General features: G+C 41.7%; 1 protein-coding gene across 1 annotated transcript in view; it reads left to right on the top strand.

Moving 5' to 3' along the window:
• Positions 1-21,089, top strand: part of LOC122473933 (amyloid beta precursor protein binding family B member 1 interacting protein) — a 103,233-nt gene extending 82,144 nt beyond the window's left edge. Inside the window, 5 exon segments of the mRNA XM_043564790.1 lie at positions 2,793-2,903; positions 9,209-9,307; positions 9,902-10,013; positions 17,647-17,750; positions 20,246-21,089. Of these exon segments, the coding sequence (XP_043420725.1) occupies positions 2,793-2,903; positions 9,209-9,307; positions 9,902-10,013; positions 17,647-17,750; positions 20,246-20,755 (936 nt within the window). The 3' untranslated portion in view covers positions 20,756-21,089.
• Positions 21,090-21,504: the final 415 nt, after the last annotated feature.

The raw sequence follows: 21,504 nt of genomic DNA on the forward strand, positions 1-21,504 counted from the left end.
GGAGAGGGACAGAGGGAGAGAGAGAGAATCTTAAGCAGGCTCCATGTTCAGCACGGAGTCTGATACAGGGCTCTATCTCACATCGCTTCTCGGCCTTTTGGCTAAGATCAAGTGTAGGGCTCTATCTCACGACCCTGGGATCATGACCTGAGTCAAAATCAAGAGTCAGCAACCAACCTGAGCAACCAACCACCCAGGTGACCCAAACTGTCTTTATTCACTCTTGACATGATTGTCTACCAGACAATATAAGACACTCAACTGAAAAACTATTAAGACCAAATAAATTTACCAAACAAGAAATTATTTTCTTTTGTACAGATAATATGCTAATTAAAATATAATGAATTATTTAATGCATAGTAGAAACAAAAAATACAAAATACCTAACAATAAACTCAACAGGAAATGTTCAAGACCTATATGGCATAAAATACAAAATTTAATAAAGGAACTGAAATAGAACTGAATACATAAAAATGTACCATGTTGCTAGATGAAAAGATATGAATCTCCCCCCAAAACTTTCTATATATTAAATCCCAAGAAAAATTTCAATAGGATTTTTTGACTTGAAGTTCACAGACTGATTCTAAAATTCATCAGAAAGAGATACTGTTCCAAAAAAAAAAAAATGTGAAGAACATTGAGTTAGAACCCCTCCTCCCAGATGTCAAAACATTAGATGAAAACTATAGCACAAGTAGAGAAAACAGATCAACGCTGAGATCTGATAATATAAGGGAAATTGAAGTGAGCATTGTATAGCAATGGGGAAAGAATGTGGTATTTAATAAATAGCAGTGAAATAATTGTATCACCATTGGGAGAAAGTAGTTTCCTACCTCATACCATGTTCCAAATTAAATCCTAGGTTGATTAAATCTATTTAGAAAAAAATTTTAAATCTTCTTTTATCTATATTTTCTTTTAAATTTTATTCTAAAAAACATGGGTTAATATTTTCATAATTCAGGCTTGGGGAAACCTTCAGCAAGACTAGAAGCTCAAAATTATAAAGGAGAAAATTTGACAGTGTAAGATTTTTTTTTAATTCTTTATAGCCAAAGATACCAAAGAAGAAGTTAAAGACTAGTTCTGGAGTCAAAGAGTACACTTCAGCATGTATAACCAAATATGATTATCCACAAAATATAAAGACCTCAACAAATCAATAAGAAAAAGACAAACGTACTCACAGAAAGATGGCAATGGTTATTAAGTGAGAATTTACAGAAAAAGAAATATCAGTAGCCAGTGAATAATTAAAAAGTTGCTCTGTCTTACTAGTCAGGGAAATGTAAATTAAAAAGTGAAATATTTCTTCCTGTGGGATTGATAAAATTAACAATATTGATAATATCCAAATTTTAGCAGGAGTAAGAAAAGTGGGCACAGTCGTGCTCTGGAGGTGAGAATATAAATGAGTGCAGCCATATTGGGGAACAATTTAACAACATCTATTCAAATATAAAGGGGAATACCCTTTGAAATGGCAGCTGCACATTTAGCAATCTGTCCCATGGAAATATTTGTTCAGATGCACAGTATTTTTTGAAAGAGCAAAATATTGCAATAACCTCTAGTCATTTTTGGTAGAATGGCTAAGTAAATCATTGCACCTATTCAGTGAGATGCTGTGCAGCCATTACATGACTGCGATGTATCTATCCATTCATATATGTCTTGACATATAGAAAGACCCCATGTTAAGAAAACAAATTCATGGAACAGTATTTATAGTAAAATTTCATTCATATTTTTCAATTTGTGGATGTGTATGTATGTATGTAAGTGGGTGTGTCTGCACATACATATGTATATAAATGTTCACCCAGAAGCATTTGGAAGAATACTTCCAAACTATTAACGATGGTACCTCCAGAGAAAAGAGTGTGGAGGAAGATTTTCATTTTATTATATATACGTCTAATACATTATTTTTAAAAATTATGATGAATATATTTTATATTTTTAATTAAAAAAACAAGACTTTGAAAATCCAGAAGAAAATACCTTGCAAGAAAAAAAACCGTGCAACCATATATAAAGGACTAATTGTGCACTGAGATGTAGCAATTCTGCCCTCTATTCTTTATTCACTAACCTGGTAAAGAACTATGGAATGTGAAGGTAAAAAGACAATAATAGAGCGAATTTGTAATGGAAGTGTAACCAAATATGTAGATTAGAGGTTGTAGTCCTCACAACACATATTATACATGGAGGAGAGGTTTCTGTTTCCATAGCAACACCGCCAGCACTAACGAGAAAGCATGAAAGGAATCCTTTTTCTCAGGGAGAAGTGCATGAAGTATGTGCTAATTTACTGAGCATCAAATTTACCTCTTATTGTTCATCCTGAAGAGGGCTTTTTCTTTTTTAATGCTCAATCATGAAATCCATCACTGACTTAGAATGGCAAAAGCCAAAATGAAATTTCCGACTAGACGGTCAGTCACCTTGTCTTGACTGCATCAATAACAATGACTCAAGGTCAGTCCGTCAGATCTGCTGCTGAGAGTCCACTCGCAGGTGCTAGAACGGCAGTATAATCTTTCGCTCCATTTCTGGGTTTGTGGAACACTGTTTCATCTTGGGTGTGCTCATGTACCTCTTAAAACGCAGTCTTGACTTTTAGAAGACTTATACGTGATAGATGCTTAAACAAGTTACCGAAATTCAATATTTTTCTGCTAAAATGTAATCCTTAGTTGTGCCATCAAGGACGACCTTGAAAAATTATTAGCTGTCAACTCAGTTAAGGTGATTTTTTTTCTCTTCTCTTTCAGACATCTCGAGATCTGGCATGCTTTATACAGTTTGAAAATGTCAACATTTACTATGGGATTCAGTGTAAAATGAAATATAAAGCCCCGACTGACCACTGCTTTGTTTTAAAGGTGTGTTGTACGAAGTCCTTGATTTAGATTTGTGAACAAGTTGAGTTAATATTTCCTTTTAAGGAAAAAAACGTTAAGTGTCCCATAATTAACCACAAGTGTATCATAATAATTTTTTTGAAATAGGAAAAGTGGAAGCATTTCTACCCTGAATTCCTGTTTCTGATTCTAAAACTTTAAAATGAATCTGTCCAGGCTTCTTCGTCACTTCTTAGAGCTAGGATTTAGGGTCAACATACTTTTAGTTCTGCACCTTCCTTTCCTTAGTCTACTCAAGAGCCATGTCACATTTGGGGCTCATACAACTGGGCTAAATCACTCACTTCTGGTTCTTGAGTCTGCTTTTTGCTAACTGTGTCAGCTCCTGCAGTCACAGAAGATTTTAGCAGCTTTTCCCTGCTTCCCACTCAACTTCGTCTTCTACCTTGTCCCCAGACATTGTCTACACTCTTCTCAAAGGGTCTCTCATCTACGAACTTCTCAGCATACCTTGCCTTCTACTTGCAGAAGACAGAAAAGAGAAGGATTGAGTTGCCCTGGTTTACTTCATATTTACTTCTGAACTTATCTAATGGAGTAATCATCCTCACAACTCTGCACGTCAGAGGAAAAGGCTCCCTCCTCCAAGGCCAGTCCCCCTCCATCATTAGTCCTTCCCTGGGACCGTACCATCAGTGACTCCGTTTTGCTTCAGCATCTTCAACCTCTCTCCAGAGAATTCTTCTCTTGGGCTACAGCGCGTTCAAATATTCCTTGGTTTGGGAGGTTCCAAATTACTTCCCTCAGTTTGATCCACCCCATTTCTTTAAGCAACACCTGCTTCTGTCTTCCCTTTAACTCAGACTTCTTGGGAAACCAATATGTCCTCCATGTCCTCAACTTTCATTCTGTCAGTAAAACTCATTCATTCCAAAATATTTCTCTCCAGCCAACTGCTTTCTGGGAGGTTGGGATATAGTGAACAAAACAAAGAACTTCTCTGTGGAGCTTGCACTCTGCAGGCTTCTCCTCCCTCCTGTGCTGTAACTGTTACTAAAGTGTCCAGTGAGGTGTGCATCAGTTAAGTCTGCACCCTTGATTTCCTCTCAGGTCATGATCTCATGGTTATGAGATCAAGCCCCAAATTGGGCTCAGCACTGACATCTTGGAATTCTCTCTCTCCCCCTCTCTCCCTGCCCCTCCTCCCCTCAAAATAAATAAACAAAAACTTTCTAAAAAGTTTCCAATGAACAGTCAGCAGTTTCAGTCCTCAGGCTTCTGGTCCTCCTGGCATCTTTTTCATTGGTGATAACTGCCTCATTTTCTAGCCCTCTGCCTAGCCCCCTCTGTTCATCTGCTCCTCCATTTCTGTGGGTTCCTCCTCTTTCCACACATTCTGGGATGTTCTCCTGGGTTCTGTATTCTGTTCTCACCAGACTCGTGCTCTCTGAGAAGTCATAGTCACAGCCACAGCTCCAGCTGTCATCTCTATGCTAATAATTCCCAGTCTATAGCTGACAGTCTCACCTTCTCTCCCAGCCCCACCCTTGAGGTAACTGCACTGAGGGCACTTCAACCATAACCTGTCAGCTGGTGATTCAACCCTCCCTCCACCCTTATAAACTCCTTCCTGCAGTCCCTATCAAGATGAATGATACCATCACCCGCTGTATTAGTTTTGGGGCGGGGGGGGGGGGAGGATGGGCTGCCACGACAAAGTGCCACAAACTGGTTGACTTAAAATAATGGAAACTTAAGCTCTCACGGTTCAGGAATCCAGAAGTTTAAAATCAAGCTGTCAGGAGGGTCGGTTCCTTTTGGAGGGCTCTGAGGGGAAATGTGTTCCATGCCTCTCTCCTAGCTTCGGACAATTTCCAGCAGTCTTTGGCACTCCTTCCTGGGCTTGTAGCTGCATAATGCCAATCTCTGCCTCTATATCACATGGCCCTCCTCTCTGTATGTGTTTGTGTTTCTTCTCTTCCTACAGGGACACCAGTCATATTGGATTAGGGCCCACCCTAACCAAGCATGACCCCATCCTAACTTGATTACATCTACAAAGAACCTATTTACAAATAAGGTCATAATCACAGGTATCAGCAGTTAGGACTGCAGCGTATCTTTGCAGGGGACACAATTAAACCCATAATACCCATCTGCTTTTCCAAGCTAGAAATAGAGAAATCTTCCTAAAAGTCCCTCCTGTTCCCTTTCTTGTCCAATCCATAATCACACTCTGATTTTCCATCTGAGACGTCTCTCATCTAGCCCTCTCTGTCTGTCCTTCCTTGTCACTCCAGGCCTGTCTTCCACATGGCTGCCAGTTGCTGCCTGTATCACTCTGCTCTTTTAAAATGTCTAATACCTAGAGGACAACGTCCAGATCCAAGTTTGACACAAGCCCTTGACTCTGGCTCTCTTGAGCTGATTTTCTGCCTCTTCTTTCCATGGATCCCAGATGTTAGCCACACAGAATTTCTGGATGTTCCTCAGATGTGTTACAGTACTCTATAGCTTCTTCCAATGAGCCTTTTCTCATTTTCTGTTTTCAGACTTTTACTATGAAACTCACCATGTCATAGGGTAATCATATATTTCTTTACATATGTCTCCCCCACAACATCCAGCCACCACTTCCTAATTATGGTGTGAGCCTCTTATCTGTATTAATGAGGGACATATTCCTTAGCACCCAGAGGTATTCGGTGAATGTGTAGGTCCTTTGCTCTTAGTTCATCCACTCCCTTTGGTCTTGGACAAATGACTTACCCTCTCTGGCATAGTTTTCTTGTTTATAACACATAGTTACCTCACTTTAGAGGATCTGTAAGATCCCTCTTAACAGTAATGTTCTGCAATTGTCCTGACCTTTGTGTGCCTTTCAGCATGTCCTACAGGAGCTTCTCTCTGTTTATGGTCAGGAATAATCAAACCAGTTGCACAAGAGTCTGGCCAGGGGTACTGAACCAGCATTTTTTCCTTAAACCCCTTTATAAATAATTTTTCAGCAAAAGGCTCAGTTAAGGAGTCAACCCTTTGGCAGGGTCCTAAGCCATGACTGGAAAACAAGCACAGTTACTTGCTATAGGATGTCCTGAGAGCCAGAAAGGAGCCTCGTGCCCACTAGATTAGCTCATCTTAGAATCATAAAATTTAAGGGTGTCAAGAGGCCTTTGAGGTCATCGGATGCTGTCTCCTGTATACATTTGTAGTATGTGTAGTGTAAGGAGGTCAGTGAGAATGTTGGAGAGAATGAACCAAGTTCTGTACACCTGTCTCATCACCATAGGAGGAGCCATTGTTAGAACTCAAGTTCAAGAGTTCTTGCCTCTTTCTTATGCTCAAAAGCCGTTATGTTTAATGGCTTTTACTCTATTTGGATAAATAACATACTTAAGAATTATTTATTGTGCTGTTTAAGTGGATACCTCTACCCAGACAGCTGATTTGTGCATTTGACTGCAAGCATACATGATGTAAAGTCTGCTCTTGGGAACCTGGCTCTCATGTGCCATGAACCAAAAAATAAATGAAAAATATTTTAATACACCAAAAGCCAAGGTAACATTGTCAACTTTTTAAATGTGTCAGAAATAAAATAACAGCTGCTTTCTAAGAAAAATTATAAACAGCAAACTGCCGAAGAGACCCATGTTTGCCCCTCTTAAATGACCGTCAATAAGAATACTGTTATGGGGTGCCTGGGTGGCTCAGTCGGTTAAGCATCTGACTTTGGCTCAGGTCATGATCTTGAGTTCGTGAGTTCAAGCCCCATGTTGGACTCTGTGCTGACAGCTCAGAGCCTGGAGCCTGCTTCACATTCTGTGTCTCCCTCTCTCTGCCCTTCCCCCGCTCACACTTTGTCTCTCTCTCAAAAATAAACATTTAAAAACAATTTTTTTAAAAAGAACACTGTTGGGGCACCTGGGTGGCGCAGTCGGTTAAGCGTCCGACTTCAGCCAGGTCACGATCTCGCGGTCTGTGAGTTCGAGCCCCGCGTCAGGCTCTGGGCTGATGGCTCGGAGCCTGGAGCCTGTTTCCGATTCTGTGTCTCCCTCTCTCTCTGCCCCTCCCCCGTTCATGCTCTGTCTCTCTCTGTCCCAAAAATGAATAAACGTTGAAAAAAAAAATTTTTAAAAGAACACTGTTATAAGTTAAGGGGCTTTGTTTCTGGTGCTGGAAGACAAGGACTGTGGTTTGGTTTTGTGAATTTTACGGCTGGAGAGAGTGCTGCAGCCATTTGTGGAATGTCACATTCCATATAGGGACTAAGTCCTCAGCTTAGTGTACTTATCATCAATGTGACCTTCCAGTTAATTAATGTAACAAATCCGTTTTTGCTGTTGGGCCACATTATCCGCATTGATAGTTTCAATTTTAAGGGCCTCCAACGGGAATGATCATTGGGGTAACATTTGTAAAGCTAAAATCTAACAGTTATATTAATGAGGAAGCACTGAACCCCAATAACGAAGAAATGCGCAGCAGCCATACAAAGTGCATGCTGCCATCTGCTGCCAGAATGGAGAACTACAGGCATCGTTGGGCAGCCTGGTGTCTGTCACCCCTGGAAAACCTAAGATGATTTTTCGTGATACAGATGCAAATTCTGAGGGCTGAAAGACCTAAACCAAGGGAATGGTCCATTTAAAGACAAAAGTATAAAGGTGGACATTCCTCAACTGGGTCAAAGGGCCAAAAGAAGGAATTCTTTACAATTTCTGATTTTTTTTGTGTGGTATCTTTAAAGTTTGGAATTTTGACCTAATAGCTTAATATAAATACAGAAATTCTAGGCAGTAGGACAAGAGACCCCCAAGGTTCTTGTGTACCATGGGGTAAAATATATAGTAACTTCTCTGGGCCTCAGTTTTCCCATTTGTAAAACCAAAACTTACTAAGCTCTCATCAAGCTCCTAAGAGTCTGTATGGGTCCCTTCTGGGCAATAACAGCAATGAGTTGTTAGATCAGCAGGGTGACTGGTCCAGATGTTGCTTCTCAGATTCATACTGAAGTTAAAGGCACGGTGTCACTGGCTTACATCAGCTTTAAAAACAGCCATTTCCTTGAAGGTCAGTGATGAAGCTGGAAGCAAAGGTGAAAGGGAGTAGTCTGTGCAATACCCTTAGAGAGGAACTGGTCAGCTCCACTCCTTTCCCGCACTGAGGATGGCTTCCCACTCTGTCAGCACTCCATTTCATGTGCACCACCACTAATTTATGCCTGTCCTAGCAGGATTAACAAGCTCCTCTGAGAGATGGAGGCAGAAGAGTTGGTCTCACACACACACACACACACACACACATGCACACATGATGGCTATGTTTGTAATTATTTTTCTCTATAATAAAACTTATTAAAAATGATAAAGGCCCATGAAAATTCACATGGCACAAATCTTAAAATCTAGATTTGGTTGCCTGCCCCTCACCTTGTACCCATGACACTTCTGGCTGAACAGGAAATCTTGCTTTTGTTCATTATTTCCTTCAACAGTTATTTCCACCTCTAAACCAGAATACTGACCACATGCCAGGCCATTGCTAAGCACTGGGGGTCTTCAGCAGTGAACAGCAGACATGGTCCCCACCCTCACGGAGCACACAGTCTATCAGAGACAGACACACACAACAGAAATTACAGAGGCAACAAGGATTAAGGAAGAGGGGCCCAGGTGATCTGGTGACCAGACACCAGTGTCTCTCTCCCCTCTTCATGCCTGCCAGTGTCACTGCTGTCTCTGACCATGAGCTCCTGGAGGGCTTGGACCCTAGAGCAACACCCCAAGCCATTGCAACTTGAGAATAGATAGAATATTCCTTCCCTGGGACACCCATCCAGAGGCCAAGATGGCCAGTATGAGTAGGAGATGACGGTTAAGAAAAGGTGAAACCCTGAATTCCTGATAGGGGAGATATCCCTAAATATCCCTAGGACTGGTTGGGAGTCACAAAGCATTAATTCTGGGACTTAAGAATTGCATCAGGGAAGTTCCTTCATTTGATAAATGGAGAAACGATTCGGATGTCTTGTGGGAAAGGAGACGTGGTATATGCAAAGGCTTAAAAGCTAAAAAAAAAAAAAAGGAGAAATTAAAATTATTATGGATAATACAGTAAGAAGTGCTTATGATAAATCATTTCACAAATCTCTTAAATCCTTTCAAAATTTAGCCCACTCTAAAAATACCCCTATTTCTAATCCTGAAATTGCTGCCAGTAGCAATTTGCCACCACATCAGGAAATTAACATTGTTACAGTCTTAAATTTTTTTTTGAAAAGTGCTAATAGTTTATAAATGGTCTTTGAAATTACTTTTTTCCAGCATCCCCAAATTCAGAAGGAGTCCCAGTATATCAAATATCTCTGCTGTGACGATGCAAGAACCCTAAACCAGTGGGTCATGGGAATAAGGATTGCCAAGGTGAGAGAGCATTTGGGCTCACCCTATCTTGAATTGCATACCAGCATCCTGACCTGGGTGGGTCCAGTCTCCGTGCTGCTGAGAAACAGCTGACCCATTCTCCATGAATCAGAGCTGAAGATACTATCTCATTTATTTGCCCATTGGGGGTTTTTTTAATAGCGGGGAGTGATAGAAACACGGACCTCTCTAATGACCTGAGAATCAGGGTTTACTCTCCCATGAGACTTCTCAGACCTTCATTTACTCTTAGAGAGCTTTGCATGTGTCGTGTGTAATTAAGAAACACGATGTGGAAACTGGTAGATTTATATGAAGACTTATGTACTCAAAATCGGGTGGCGGAAGCTCTCCTCTAATGTCTGGGTATGAAAGTATTAACTGACTCTGCCAATCTGGAAAATTACTTAACATGTGAAAAAAAAAAACGATTTGTGGATGTTTTGTTGAAATCCTTACACTAAAAAAACAGCTCCAGAAAAGAGTGAAAAGAGTAGCTACAAAGTACTTTTTTCTCAGTACGTATATTGCAGTCAAGTGCAGAATCTGGGATAAATGGATTCCTCTCTTGCTTCTTTTGTGTTCTCTCCCCAGTATGGAAAGACTCTCTATGATAACTATCAGCGGGCTCTGGAGAGGGCCGGGCTCGCCTCTCGGACAAACCTGAGTACTGTCGGTGCAGTTCCACCAGCCCCACCTGCCACAGGTACCGTGCAGAGAAGAAATTCTCACACCTGTTCAGAGCTCAGAGCTCATGTTCAAACTTACACAACACATTTTGTAAAAACAGAACTTTGTTGGCACTGTGTACGTTTCCCTTCTGATGATCAGGCTCAAGATCTCCACACACCTGGATCTATTTCTTCAGAAGTGATTCTTAAGCAAAGCTTCAACCACTTTTCTCGTGATATGCTCACGGATAGGATGGCGATCACCAGTGTAGGGTGAGCTGGTCGAGTACTGTGTCTCATCAGAGTATAAAGGTTATATTTGTCCAAAGCTCCACTAGCACCCAGCAGACAGCCCACCCAAAGGACGAGATCATTCCCTGGTGTTTTGGCTCAGTGATATCATGGCCAGAGCCTTGTACCCAATCCTGGATATCACATTCTATAATAACGTAACAGCTTCTTGCGTATATTTTTAAGGAGGACAGAACACTGAGAGATGAAGAGGGTACAATGCATTGCTTTACATATACTCGCTCTGATTCTTACAACAGCCCTGCAAAGTATAGATTATCATCTGCGCTCCTCAGCTGAGGAAACTGAAGCTGGGAGAAGCATGTACCCAGCATCTTGTCAGTGGCTGAGCTACAGTTCACACACATTGTCTTTATGATAACTAATGGTTGAAAGAACTGGCACTATTTACAGCAGAAAAGTTCTGGTCATTGTTTTTCAGTGTTAAAGAACGGTCCTAACATAAGGCTAGTATGTGTATTCTTTGCTGCTCAAAGGGTAAAAGCAGCTTAAAAGTGTGGAAGGTGCAATAAGGTAGATTTAACCCAACATTTAAAAATATTTCCATTAGATGTGTCCAGCCTGGCTGCTCTGTGAACAATGAGTTTCCGGAAATGTCTATGCTGAATAAAACTGTTTTCTGCAGAGCACTTACCACAATGTGTAATCATTTTATATATCCATTAACTCATTTGGTGCCTGTTTTCTCTACCAGACTCTTAAGTCTTGAAAGGACAAAGGACCATTTCACTATGTTGCACACATTGTGTTCCCAGAGCTTAAAAGCCTGGCACATAGTAAATGTTTATTGAGTTACTAAACAAAGGGTTGCTGAGGTTGGTTGAGAGTTGGGTTTCCTAATTCTGTTAGTCTTCAGCTTGGGAGTGAAACACCACTTAAAAGTTCTTGGCTGTTGGGGCGCCTGGATGGCGCAGTCGGTTAAGCGTCCGACTTCAGCCAGGTCACGATCTCGCGGTTCGTGAGTTCGAGCCCCGCATCAGGCTCTGGACTGATGGCTCGGAGCCTGGAGCCTGTTTCCAATTCTGTGTCTCCCTCTCTCTCTGCCCCTCCCCCGTTCATGCTCTGTCTCTCTCTGTCCCAAAAATAACAAAAAAAAAAAAAAAAAAAGTTCTTGGCTGTCAAGCTTCCCCTTTCACTCTTTGGGGTGAGGCATCCTGAAACCATCTAGGGCATCTCTCCCAGGGTCATTGGTTTCCTTTCCAGTAAAGACTCCTGGGCTCTGTGGGAGGCATATCTGGCTCACTCCCTTGGGTTGAGGCCCGTAGGTACCTTTAGGATGGGGGCTGGTCACCAAAAAGAAAGAGGAAGCAAGTGATTCCACCACAGAGCTTTGGACATCACCCACAACTGGACACTTAATACTGCCTATTGATCTGTGTTTCTGTAGACTGGCAGTCTTCAGCCAGGGATGACTTTGACCTCTGGGGAACATTTGGCAATGTCTAGAAACATTTTTGGTTGTCACACCTTGGGGGAAATGCCAGTGACATCTAATGGGTAGAGGCTAAGAATGCTGCCTCCTACAATGCATAGGATAGGCCCCACACAACAAAAAAATTTTTCCAGTCCCAAATGTCAATAATGTTGAGCAAACCTGTTCCAGTCAACGCAATCTCCTAGTTTCTCATTGTTTTGGATGTTCTTCACTCTCCTCAGATTTCCAACCCCCAAATCTTTCACTCTCAGCAAAGGAACCATCAAATGGGGACTCCTTTGACTCCCCACCACTAAAACCAACAACTTACCTGCGTCTGCACCCATCCTAGTCGCATCCATTCTGTTACATCCTAACAAGGGCCATTCCTTCCATGCATGCCCTGGTCCCTATTCCAACACCAGCTGATGTTTTGCAGTACTCTGACACCCACCAATGGAGTTAGCTCAGACCAAGGGCACTGTCCCCAACAAAGCTGCCTTTCTTCCTATGTCATCCACACATCTGACCTCCTGGCTACAATTTCAGGGGTTCCCACTAGTTCTGGCTGATTAGAATGACTCACAGAACTCAGAAAAGTGCTATACTTATTATTACAATTTTACCATAAGGGATACATATCAGGACCAGCCAAATGAAGAGACACATGCATAGCGCAAGGTCTAGGAGGGTCCTGGCTGCAGAACTTCTTTGTCCTCTTATTGACCACATGATTGATTTCAGTCCCCTCCCCAGAGGTTCGATTAGCCCAAAGCCCCAACCCTCTAATCACTTGGTTCATCTTTCTGATAACCAGCCCACATCCCAACCCATCTTGTTAGCATAAACTCAGATGTGATCCTAGGGGTTCACTGAATAGCAAAGATATCCCAGTCACTTTGGAAATACCAAAAGTTTTAGAAGTTCTGTGCCGGGAATTCAGGACAAAGACTCGACAGATACTTTATTATACCATCCTCTTCTGCATTCTCTTCTGCTCTACTGAGTCCTTATCATTGTTCCCTTCTCCAAACAAACAAATAAGTTTTAAAACCCTCCTATGACTCCACACCTCCCTCCAGCTATTGCCCCACCTGACAACCAAACTGTTTTAAAGGGTAGACTACATTTGCTGCCTCCACTTCTCCACCCTCACTGACTCTCACCAATTTCAGTCAAGCTTCTGCCTCTAATGTCTATGGACAATGCTCTTGCTAATCCCACCAGTGGCCTCTAGGCTGCTAAATGCAACTATTATAAACCCCTGTTCTTCTCTGACCTTTCAGCAGCATCAACACATTCCTCCTTGAAACAGTCTCCTCTATTGGCTTTCAAGATACTACACATTTGGGGCACCTGGGTGTCTCAGTCGGTTATTGTCCGACCTCAGCTCAGGTCATGATCTCAGAGTTGGTGAGTTCGAGCCCCACATCAGGCTCTCTGCTGTCAGCTCAGAACCCACTTCTGATCCTCTGTCTATCTCTCTCTCTCTCTCTCTCTCTCTCTGTCTCTCTCTGCCCCTCCCCAACTCATGCACACGTGCATTCTCTCTCAAAATAAATAAACTTAAAAAAAAAAAAAGATAGCACATGCTCCAGACCTCTCATCGTACCCCCAACTGCTATGGTCACTCTTTTCTAACCTCCTCTACTAACTCTTCTACCCCACCTTAAATTGCCCACAGCCTCGTCAATCAATCCTAACCCTTTTCTCACTGACAGTCCCTCTAAGTGGTCTAAATCCACTCCTGGCACCATCTATGTGCTGACCACCCACAAATATATAAATCGAACCCAAACTTCTCTGCTGACCTGCAAAACCGTGCTGACCACCCACAAATATATAAATCGAACCCAGACTTCTCTGCTGACCTGCAAAACCATGTATCCAGCTGTTTGCTCAGTGGCTTCACTTGGATACATCAGACTCGATGTCTGTAAAACTGACTCCTCATCTTACCCTCCAGACTTGCTCCCCCACTGTTGTTCTCAGTTTTTGTAAATAATACCATCGTCTGCCTAATTGCTCATGCAGGACACATGGAAAAAAAGCTCACTCATGCCCAAATCCAATCACCTCCAATTCCTATTGATTCTACCCTCTAAATATTGGTCAAATCTGTCCAGATCCTTTCATCTCCATTGTCATCAAATCCCAACTTCCATGATCTTTCACTTGGCCTCCTCTGGCGGTGCTCCAACTCAACTCCCTGCATTTACAGGCTTTTCTCTCTCCTTGACTCACCTTTTTAAATGTAAATATGATTTCTCCCCTGTGGGTAGCCCTTCAGAAGCTTCCCACTGCTCTTAGATAAAGTCCCAAATCCTTAGCAAGGCCAACTAAGCCTGTATAATATGAGCCTTGCCCAGCTCTCCTGCCTCTTTCTCCACCCATGTCTTCCTGTTCCTGTCACATGGGCCAGTTGTTCTTCCTAGTTCTTCAAAGGCTCAAGCACCATCTTAGGGAATTCACAGATGTTATTACCTCTGTTTGTGATGGTTTTTTCTTTCATGTAGCTAATTCCTTCCTATCCTTGGGTCTACAATGAATTGTCCTTTATAAGCCAGTCATAATTAATAATCTTTGTGATTATTAGTTTAGTATCTGTTCTCCTAGATAATGAAAGAAATCATGAAGTGTTTCTGCTATGATTTCCCAACTGAAAAACATGGAGACGTTCTGTATCCAAAGTGTTTAACAAGTAATTCGTTCTTGATGAATGGCAGCTTTTATTTTCCTATTAGAGAAGAGCCATAGAGGGTTTTTTTTAGTACTTATTAAATCACTTTATGACTTTAGCAACTATTTTTAGTCCAGACCCTTCACATGGCAATTGACACATGGCAGTCTAACTCTGTCTGGTTTAAGCAACAAAGAGTGATGGGGAGAGATTTATTAATGCACAAAACTAGGAGGTCTGTGGGTAGGCTGCTTTCAGGTATAGAAGGATCCAGGGATGTAAGTGATGTCGTCAAGATACTGTTTCTTTAGGCACTGTCCCCCTGAGATGTCAAGGACTGTCACTGACTCTCCAGGCTTACATTTCTCACACAGCCAGAAATCGTAGTACAAAGAGGATGCCCCCATCTCTGAAAAAATTCTGGGAGGGCTCTGTTTCATGCCTGTCCCTAACAGTCTCACCGTACCCAGGAGCATGCTGTCTTCTGATTTGCCAGATCAAATGATAGGGTCAGCCTTTCACAAACCACATGGGTTAAGAACGAGGGAGGTGGGGGGGCGCCTGGATGGCTGAGTCAGTTGGGTGTCTGACTTTGGCTCAGGTCATGATCTCATGGTTCGTGGGCTCATATTTGTTTAATAAACTTCCCACCCATAATTCCTCCAGGGACTCCTAGAGAGACAGTGGGAGAGGCTGTATTGCCACTTGACAGCTGGGACTGTTAACACAGTGACAGAACAACCTGGATCCCAGTCAGTGGCACCTGCAGAATATATGGGGTATGTGGGCACACATCAGTTGTCCCAGGATGGGACAGAGAGCCCATGGGAAAGACTGGATTTCTTGGTAAATAGGAAGACAGCAGCTTGGAACATTTAGGATTATTATTATTATCTGTTTGTTCTCACCGACAAAGACCAGGTCATCCTACTTACATAAAAATACACACTATGTTGCTGGGAAATCAGCCTGTGTATGTGTTTGGACAAAAGAAGCAAAAAGAAAATATAATTTTTGCCCTTCAAAAGAATTTCCCCCAATGGTCTTCAGTATTCAGATTTAGTCTCTGCTTGCACAAATTTGTGCTTTGCACAAATGCAAAGGTGTTTATAGATAAAGAAAGGATTTGAATGTGTATAAGACGAAGGAGGAGAAAGAGAATAAATAGCCCAAAGGAAATGAGAAGATAGAGCACTTTGGAATCTCAGATGTTTAAATCTCCTAGGCACGATGGTACGGTGCACAAAGTCTTACAAAAAATCTTAAATAGAAACATTCTAAAGCTTAAAGATGTTTAGGCCTGTTGCTTCCCGACCTCCAGAACAAAGCTGTGACTAATCAGAGACATTTAATAAGCCTTAGAGTGAGAGAAATGCACATTTACATGGCACATCATGTACGTTCCAACAGCTCCACTCAGAACAACGAGGTGGCTGTCCTTGCTGAACAAGGGACATGGATTTTATCATTAAAACACTGACAGGAGAGAAAGCAATTCTAGCCTGTTCCAATATTTCAATTGCATAAACGGACACGAATACCTTTTTTCATTCTGAAATCATCTCAAACACAGAAAAGTTGCAAGAATAGTACATAAAGCCTTCATGTACCCTTTACCCAGATCTCCAGTATTGAGTGTTTGCCATATTTGCTTTATCATTTCTCTCTCCCCACTCCCGCTTCTCCCTATGTTATCCAAAGACATTTTTTTTTCTGAACCACTTGAGAGTAGATTGAATCTATCATACACCTTTGCCCCTAAGTCTTCCCTTTGTGACTCCTAAAAATCAAGGCTGTTCTCTTACGAACCATAGTACAGTTAGCAAATCCAGGAAATTTAATATTCAATATTGATAGGATATTTTTATCTAAATCACATCCATATTCCCTTGATTTGGATGTGTCTGATGTTTCCTTATGATTCATTACAGACAGTGCATTTTTGGTGAGAATACTGCATGAGGGCCACATGTCCTCAGGTTATCACAATCAGACACATATGACATCTGTTTGCCCCTCGTTGGAAACATTCATTTTTGACCACTTTGTTAATGTGTTGTCCGATATCTCTCCTGTGCAGATTTTTCATTTGGTACTTAATAATTTGCAGAGAGATACTTTAGGCCCTGTTGATATCCTCTTCCTCATCAAACATTCCCCTCTTCCCAATGTCATGTCCTTAATAGCCTTCTCTGAGTTGTTATGTAGATGAATGGGTTTCTCAAACTACTGGAAAAATATTTAAAGAAGCAAGCAAACGGCCATCTCATGAATATTTGACAGAATAGCAGGCAATGGGCATAGCTAAAGGAACCTCTGAGTTCACTCAGTGGCAAGACCTCATGTCGTGGGCTGGGTGGCAGTTTGGTCATTGGAGAAATGTCTTTTGTGTGTGGAGGCATGGCCGTCCTCTCCAGGATGTTCTCTAAGGACCCAGAGAGGTCCACATACATCCAATGAAATCTATCAGATTCCCTCAAAACTGCAAAACCTCCGTTAAGCCTCACTTTTGTGCCAAAGGGTAAATTAAAAGGGAAGAAAATAAAGTAAGTGCTTATCATGACTTGCTGGGAAAAAAACCTATTCCAGGGTATCTCAGGGGTCTGCACATTTTACTCAATCCCCTGTGTCTCCTATTTTTGTGCCCATCCTACTTTTTTGTTGAGAATAATGTTTAATAGTTGTTCCTATACACAGCATGGTATGAAACTAGAAACATACGTTTCAAGTGTTTATTATTTTTGAGAGAGAGAGAAAGTGCATGCGTAAGGGTGGGGGGCAGAAAGAGAGGGAGAGAGAGAATCCCAAGCAGGATCCATGCTGGCAGCACAGAGCCTGACGTGGGGCTCAATCCCATGAAACATGAGATCATGACCTGAGCTGAAACCAAGAAGGATGCTTAACTGACTGAGCCACCCAGGCACCCTGAAACGTAGGGTTCAGAAAAATCTTCAGCAACTGGAATTTTTTAAAAGTTTTTCAAAGTTATTCTCCAGTTGTCAAAAGGCTTTTGAAAACAGAACATTCCATTCTCTAGGCCCCTAGTTAATCAAGATGTCATAGCCTACATAAAGCATTCACCTTCCTGAACCTTTGCTGAATCTCATGAAGTGTTGCCATAGAACCTCAGACTTTCTGTAAGGCCTGTATACCTAGAATTCCTTGTCTTTTGCTTTGGAAATAGAAACTGTATTTTTAGAGGAACTCACAAGGATGCTGAATATGCCTTGCCCACTCTTCTTGTCTTTATTCTCCCCTTCAGGACCTAAAGCAGGCACCACTCAGGCCAATGGGCAGATTCCCCAGGCTGCACATTCTGTAAATGTGGTTCTTGAAGAAGCCCAGAGGCAGGCAGAAACTACTAAGGTAAGATCAGAGAGTGACTGGACGTCATTCTCAGACTGTCTCCAGTAAGCCCGTATGCTAAACCATTAGCAGTGTCCAATAACTGCTCCTCCGAAAAGAGAAAATCTAGTTCCAACTACTAAGAAGTCACTAGAATTTCATTTAGGTAATTGTGTGGGTTTTTTAATCTTAAAGTTATGTAGGCTAGAATGGAAAGTTAAAGCCAACTGTTACCACATTGCTTCAGAAAAATGTAAGAATTTTTTTTTTTTAATGCTAAGGCTTGGTAAGTATTTTTAATTTAGCTCCATTGATTTTGACTGAAGGGCTTTTCTTGATTTAGGCAAGTGGTTTTAGCATTCTGAAAGTGGCACCTGAGTTTTAAACCCTTGGGATTTTTTTTTTCCTGAATAAATTAGAGCAACCAGTTAGTCAGAAGCGCTATATTAAATGTGAAAATCCCCGAAACCAGATTAGAAGACTACTAAAAGGGTTCTGTTATAAAATGTGCATTTTATATTTTTCTGTTAATGTTCTGCATACATCCTCAGGGTGATGGAGAAGAAAACACACTTTAAAATACTAGCCAAATTGACATAGCATTCTCCATAATTTTTTTTTTCAGTAAAGGAGATTAATGAAGATTCATTTAAATTTATCTAAAAATTATAGCTGAAAGTTGTAATCTAGTTACTAGCCTAGTTGGTAACATCTCAACTTACTATTCTGTTGAATATTTTCCATGTGTGATTCAAAACAACCTTAAATAATTGTGCCTTCTGTAATTTTTCACTTCATTCTCCCCTTTGATTTTGTCCATCAGTCAGTGGTGGGAGCAATTAAATCCTGTATTTATTGAATTTCTTACAATTTTTGAAAACCATTGTAGACCATTAAAAGTTGTATTACTCTAGTATTATTAGCTTCTCAAGTCTGACATCATACACTGTGCTTTCAGTGATTATTATTTCCGTGGCTCCTGTAATGCCTACCAAAGAGAAACACTCTAAAATGCTGAAAGCAACAAAAGGACCCCAAAATAGAAATCACTTCACCTTGTGTGAACATCAGTTCCCAAACTGCCTGTTGAGAAATTTTTTTAAATTACATCACTAGCCAATTAGTTTATCGTGCTAAGCAAATAAACCAAATAAAATAGAAAACTCAATCATAAGGCACTTTGTTAGGGAAAAAAAAAAAAACTTCTAAATTTAATCGTCAGTGGTAAGAGGTTGTTAAAGAAAAAAAAAAGTGAAAGCCTGATAAATTGTAAATTGCAATGATAATTATCACTGACACAGAGGGATTCAGCTAAGCTGCCTGGAATCCCTGGGGAAGTTGCATTATATAAACGTAATTTACTATCATCGATTTCCACCGTTGGCAGAAGGACTGCGCCTCTGTTAGCCTTTGGCCAAGTTCGGTGTTGTGGTTTCTGCCCGGCAGCACGTGCAGTGTAATCTTACTCTGCAGAACCCAGCCACACCTTTAGCTCATTTAATATGAACATAACCTTGAGACAGAAATAGTAAAGATTATGATGCTTGATTTATACCTGATCAGCCAGCCAACTTTCACACAGTTCACAAAAGGTAAATCTAAGACTATGGACCAGATGTGTGGATTCTTGGTCCACCCACCACCTCCCTTGAAGCTGTTAGGTCAGAGGGAGTGAAGCATATAATTGGTTTCTCCCTGGTAGCCCACAGTCATGGGCAAAGGTTTCTTTGTTCTCAGCATGCCAGCAACCACTGATGCAAAAAAAGGCAGGAAGTTCTTTCATAGGAGAGTCTTTTTTGTGCTCAGATTTGTACAAAGGTTACCTGTAGCCTAAAGTACATCATCCTTGTGCTATAAGAGGAGGACATCTAAGCCAGGAGATTTGGGGACAGTTTCGGGAAGCTTCCTAATCAGCTGTCTGCCACTGGAGGTATGGTACAAAAGGAAAATAATTTCACAGACACCTGCTTCTGACAATTGAGCTTCACAACCTGCTCAACTCAGACCAAGAAAAATGGTATGGCTGCATATGTCTAGGACCCTAGTGGCTTGTCTTGGGAACCAGGGCATGAGTGGGAATTCCAGGAGAGCCATTTTGCTTTCATTTTGAGTTTCCTTAGGCTGAGCTTAGGGTAGGTAAAAACTGAAAACCACACAAGGAGCTAAACTCCTTATCACTAAAGCTCTTTTAAAGACATGGATTAGTTCCCTATAAGGTGGTTGGTTGGGAGGAGATACATCTCTAATCTACTAAACACCTCATTGAATAGGACTAAGTCTTCGATTTACCAAAGAAGACATGGTAGGCTAGCATTAAATAACATTATTATTGGTAATAATGTTAGAGGCCATTTGGAGTCATTCTCCTTACTCACGGCAAACATGAGCTAGCTCATGAACAACTTGTAGAATTGGCCTGAGGAGTGGAGGCCCCCCGCCCCTCGGGAAGCAGACACTGCCCAAATCAGCAAGACCTCACCTTTCAATGGAAATATGCTGTGGTTGCTCTGTTGAAGGACAAGAAGCCAGCTCTTGGTAACCACGACCCAGGAACACCCAGGGCCCATCACCTTCCAAAGTCCAGCCTGCCACCGCCCCCTCCCGTGCGAAGGTCTTCAGACATCTGCGGCAGCCCAGCGACAACCCCCAGGGCCAAGGGCATGAGCAGCGGCTTCCCTGCGCCGCCGCCCGACGACTCTCTGCCACCACCCCCGCCGCCACCGCCCCTGGAGGACGACGAGGAGCTCCCTCCGCCGCCCCCCGATTTTAACGAAGGGCCCCCGGACTTCGTGCCTCCCCCACCGCCGTCGTTTGCAGGGGATGCTGGGTTATCATTACCGCCCCCGCCCCCGCCCCCACCTGCACTCAACTCTCCGAAGCCGCCCCCCGTTGCCAGCAAAAGACCTCCCGCTCCCCCGAAAAGGAAAGAGAATCCAGGACCACCTGGTGGAGTAGGGAGCGGAGAGCAAGATTTCATGTCCGATCTCATGAAAGCTTTGCAAAAGAAAAGAGGCAACATGTCCTAAGGGAAACAGATAAATATGTTTGTGTGATGGGTATAATCATTTCTAACCTCAAGTACATTTTTGCTACTTTATCTTCATGACACCTTATTCATTTTAGATAAAATATTGACGCATTCAGACTAGAAATGGTGTAAAACGTCTCGCTGCAGCGCAAATATGTTCATAATCATTAACCTATAACGGAAGCAAGAGTATCTGCCTAAATGTACATACCTTTCCTATGTGTTTCCACCTCCCTGAATTCGTTTTCCCTTACAAATTAACTGGAATGTTTTATGTTTATTTTATTGTGTTCAGAAGCATCAAATTAATAAAATTTAAAAGTCTTCCTTGAGGATGGTATTTCTAGAAATATCAGTGTATAAATCTAGTGTGCTATCAATACCACATTATATATACGTGACCTTTATAGCTTTGAATTCTAACATCTTGTTAATTTTTGGTATGTTTTCCATCTCCACCTCCATGACCTTCAGAATTTTCTGAAAAATCGAATGAGGAAACAAACAGGAGGCAGAATGAATTCGGTTTCTTTGAGACTCATGTCCTGATTGCCGGGAGTCCTGGACATACACTGTTTGGGTTAGGGTTTTCCAATGGTCAAATAACATAGTAATGAAAAAAATACATATTTAGAGTTTGGAGATTCTCTGTTATTACACTGCTATGAGTATCCTATAGATTAAGATTTAGGGACAGGAAAAGGCAATCATTTATATTCTTTAACCTGGAATGTTTTCTCCCCAGTA

Source organism: Prionailurus bengalensis, chromosome B4, assembly GCF_016509475.1.
Source record: "Prionailurus bengalensis isolate Pbe53 chromosome B4, Fcat_Pben_1.1_paternal_pri, whole genome shotgun sequence".
Lineage (NCBI taxonomy): Eukaryota > Metazoa > Chordata > Mammalia > Carnivora > Felidae > Prionailurus > Prionailurus bengalensis.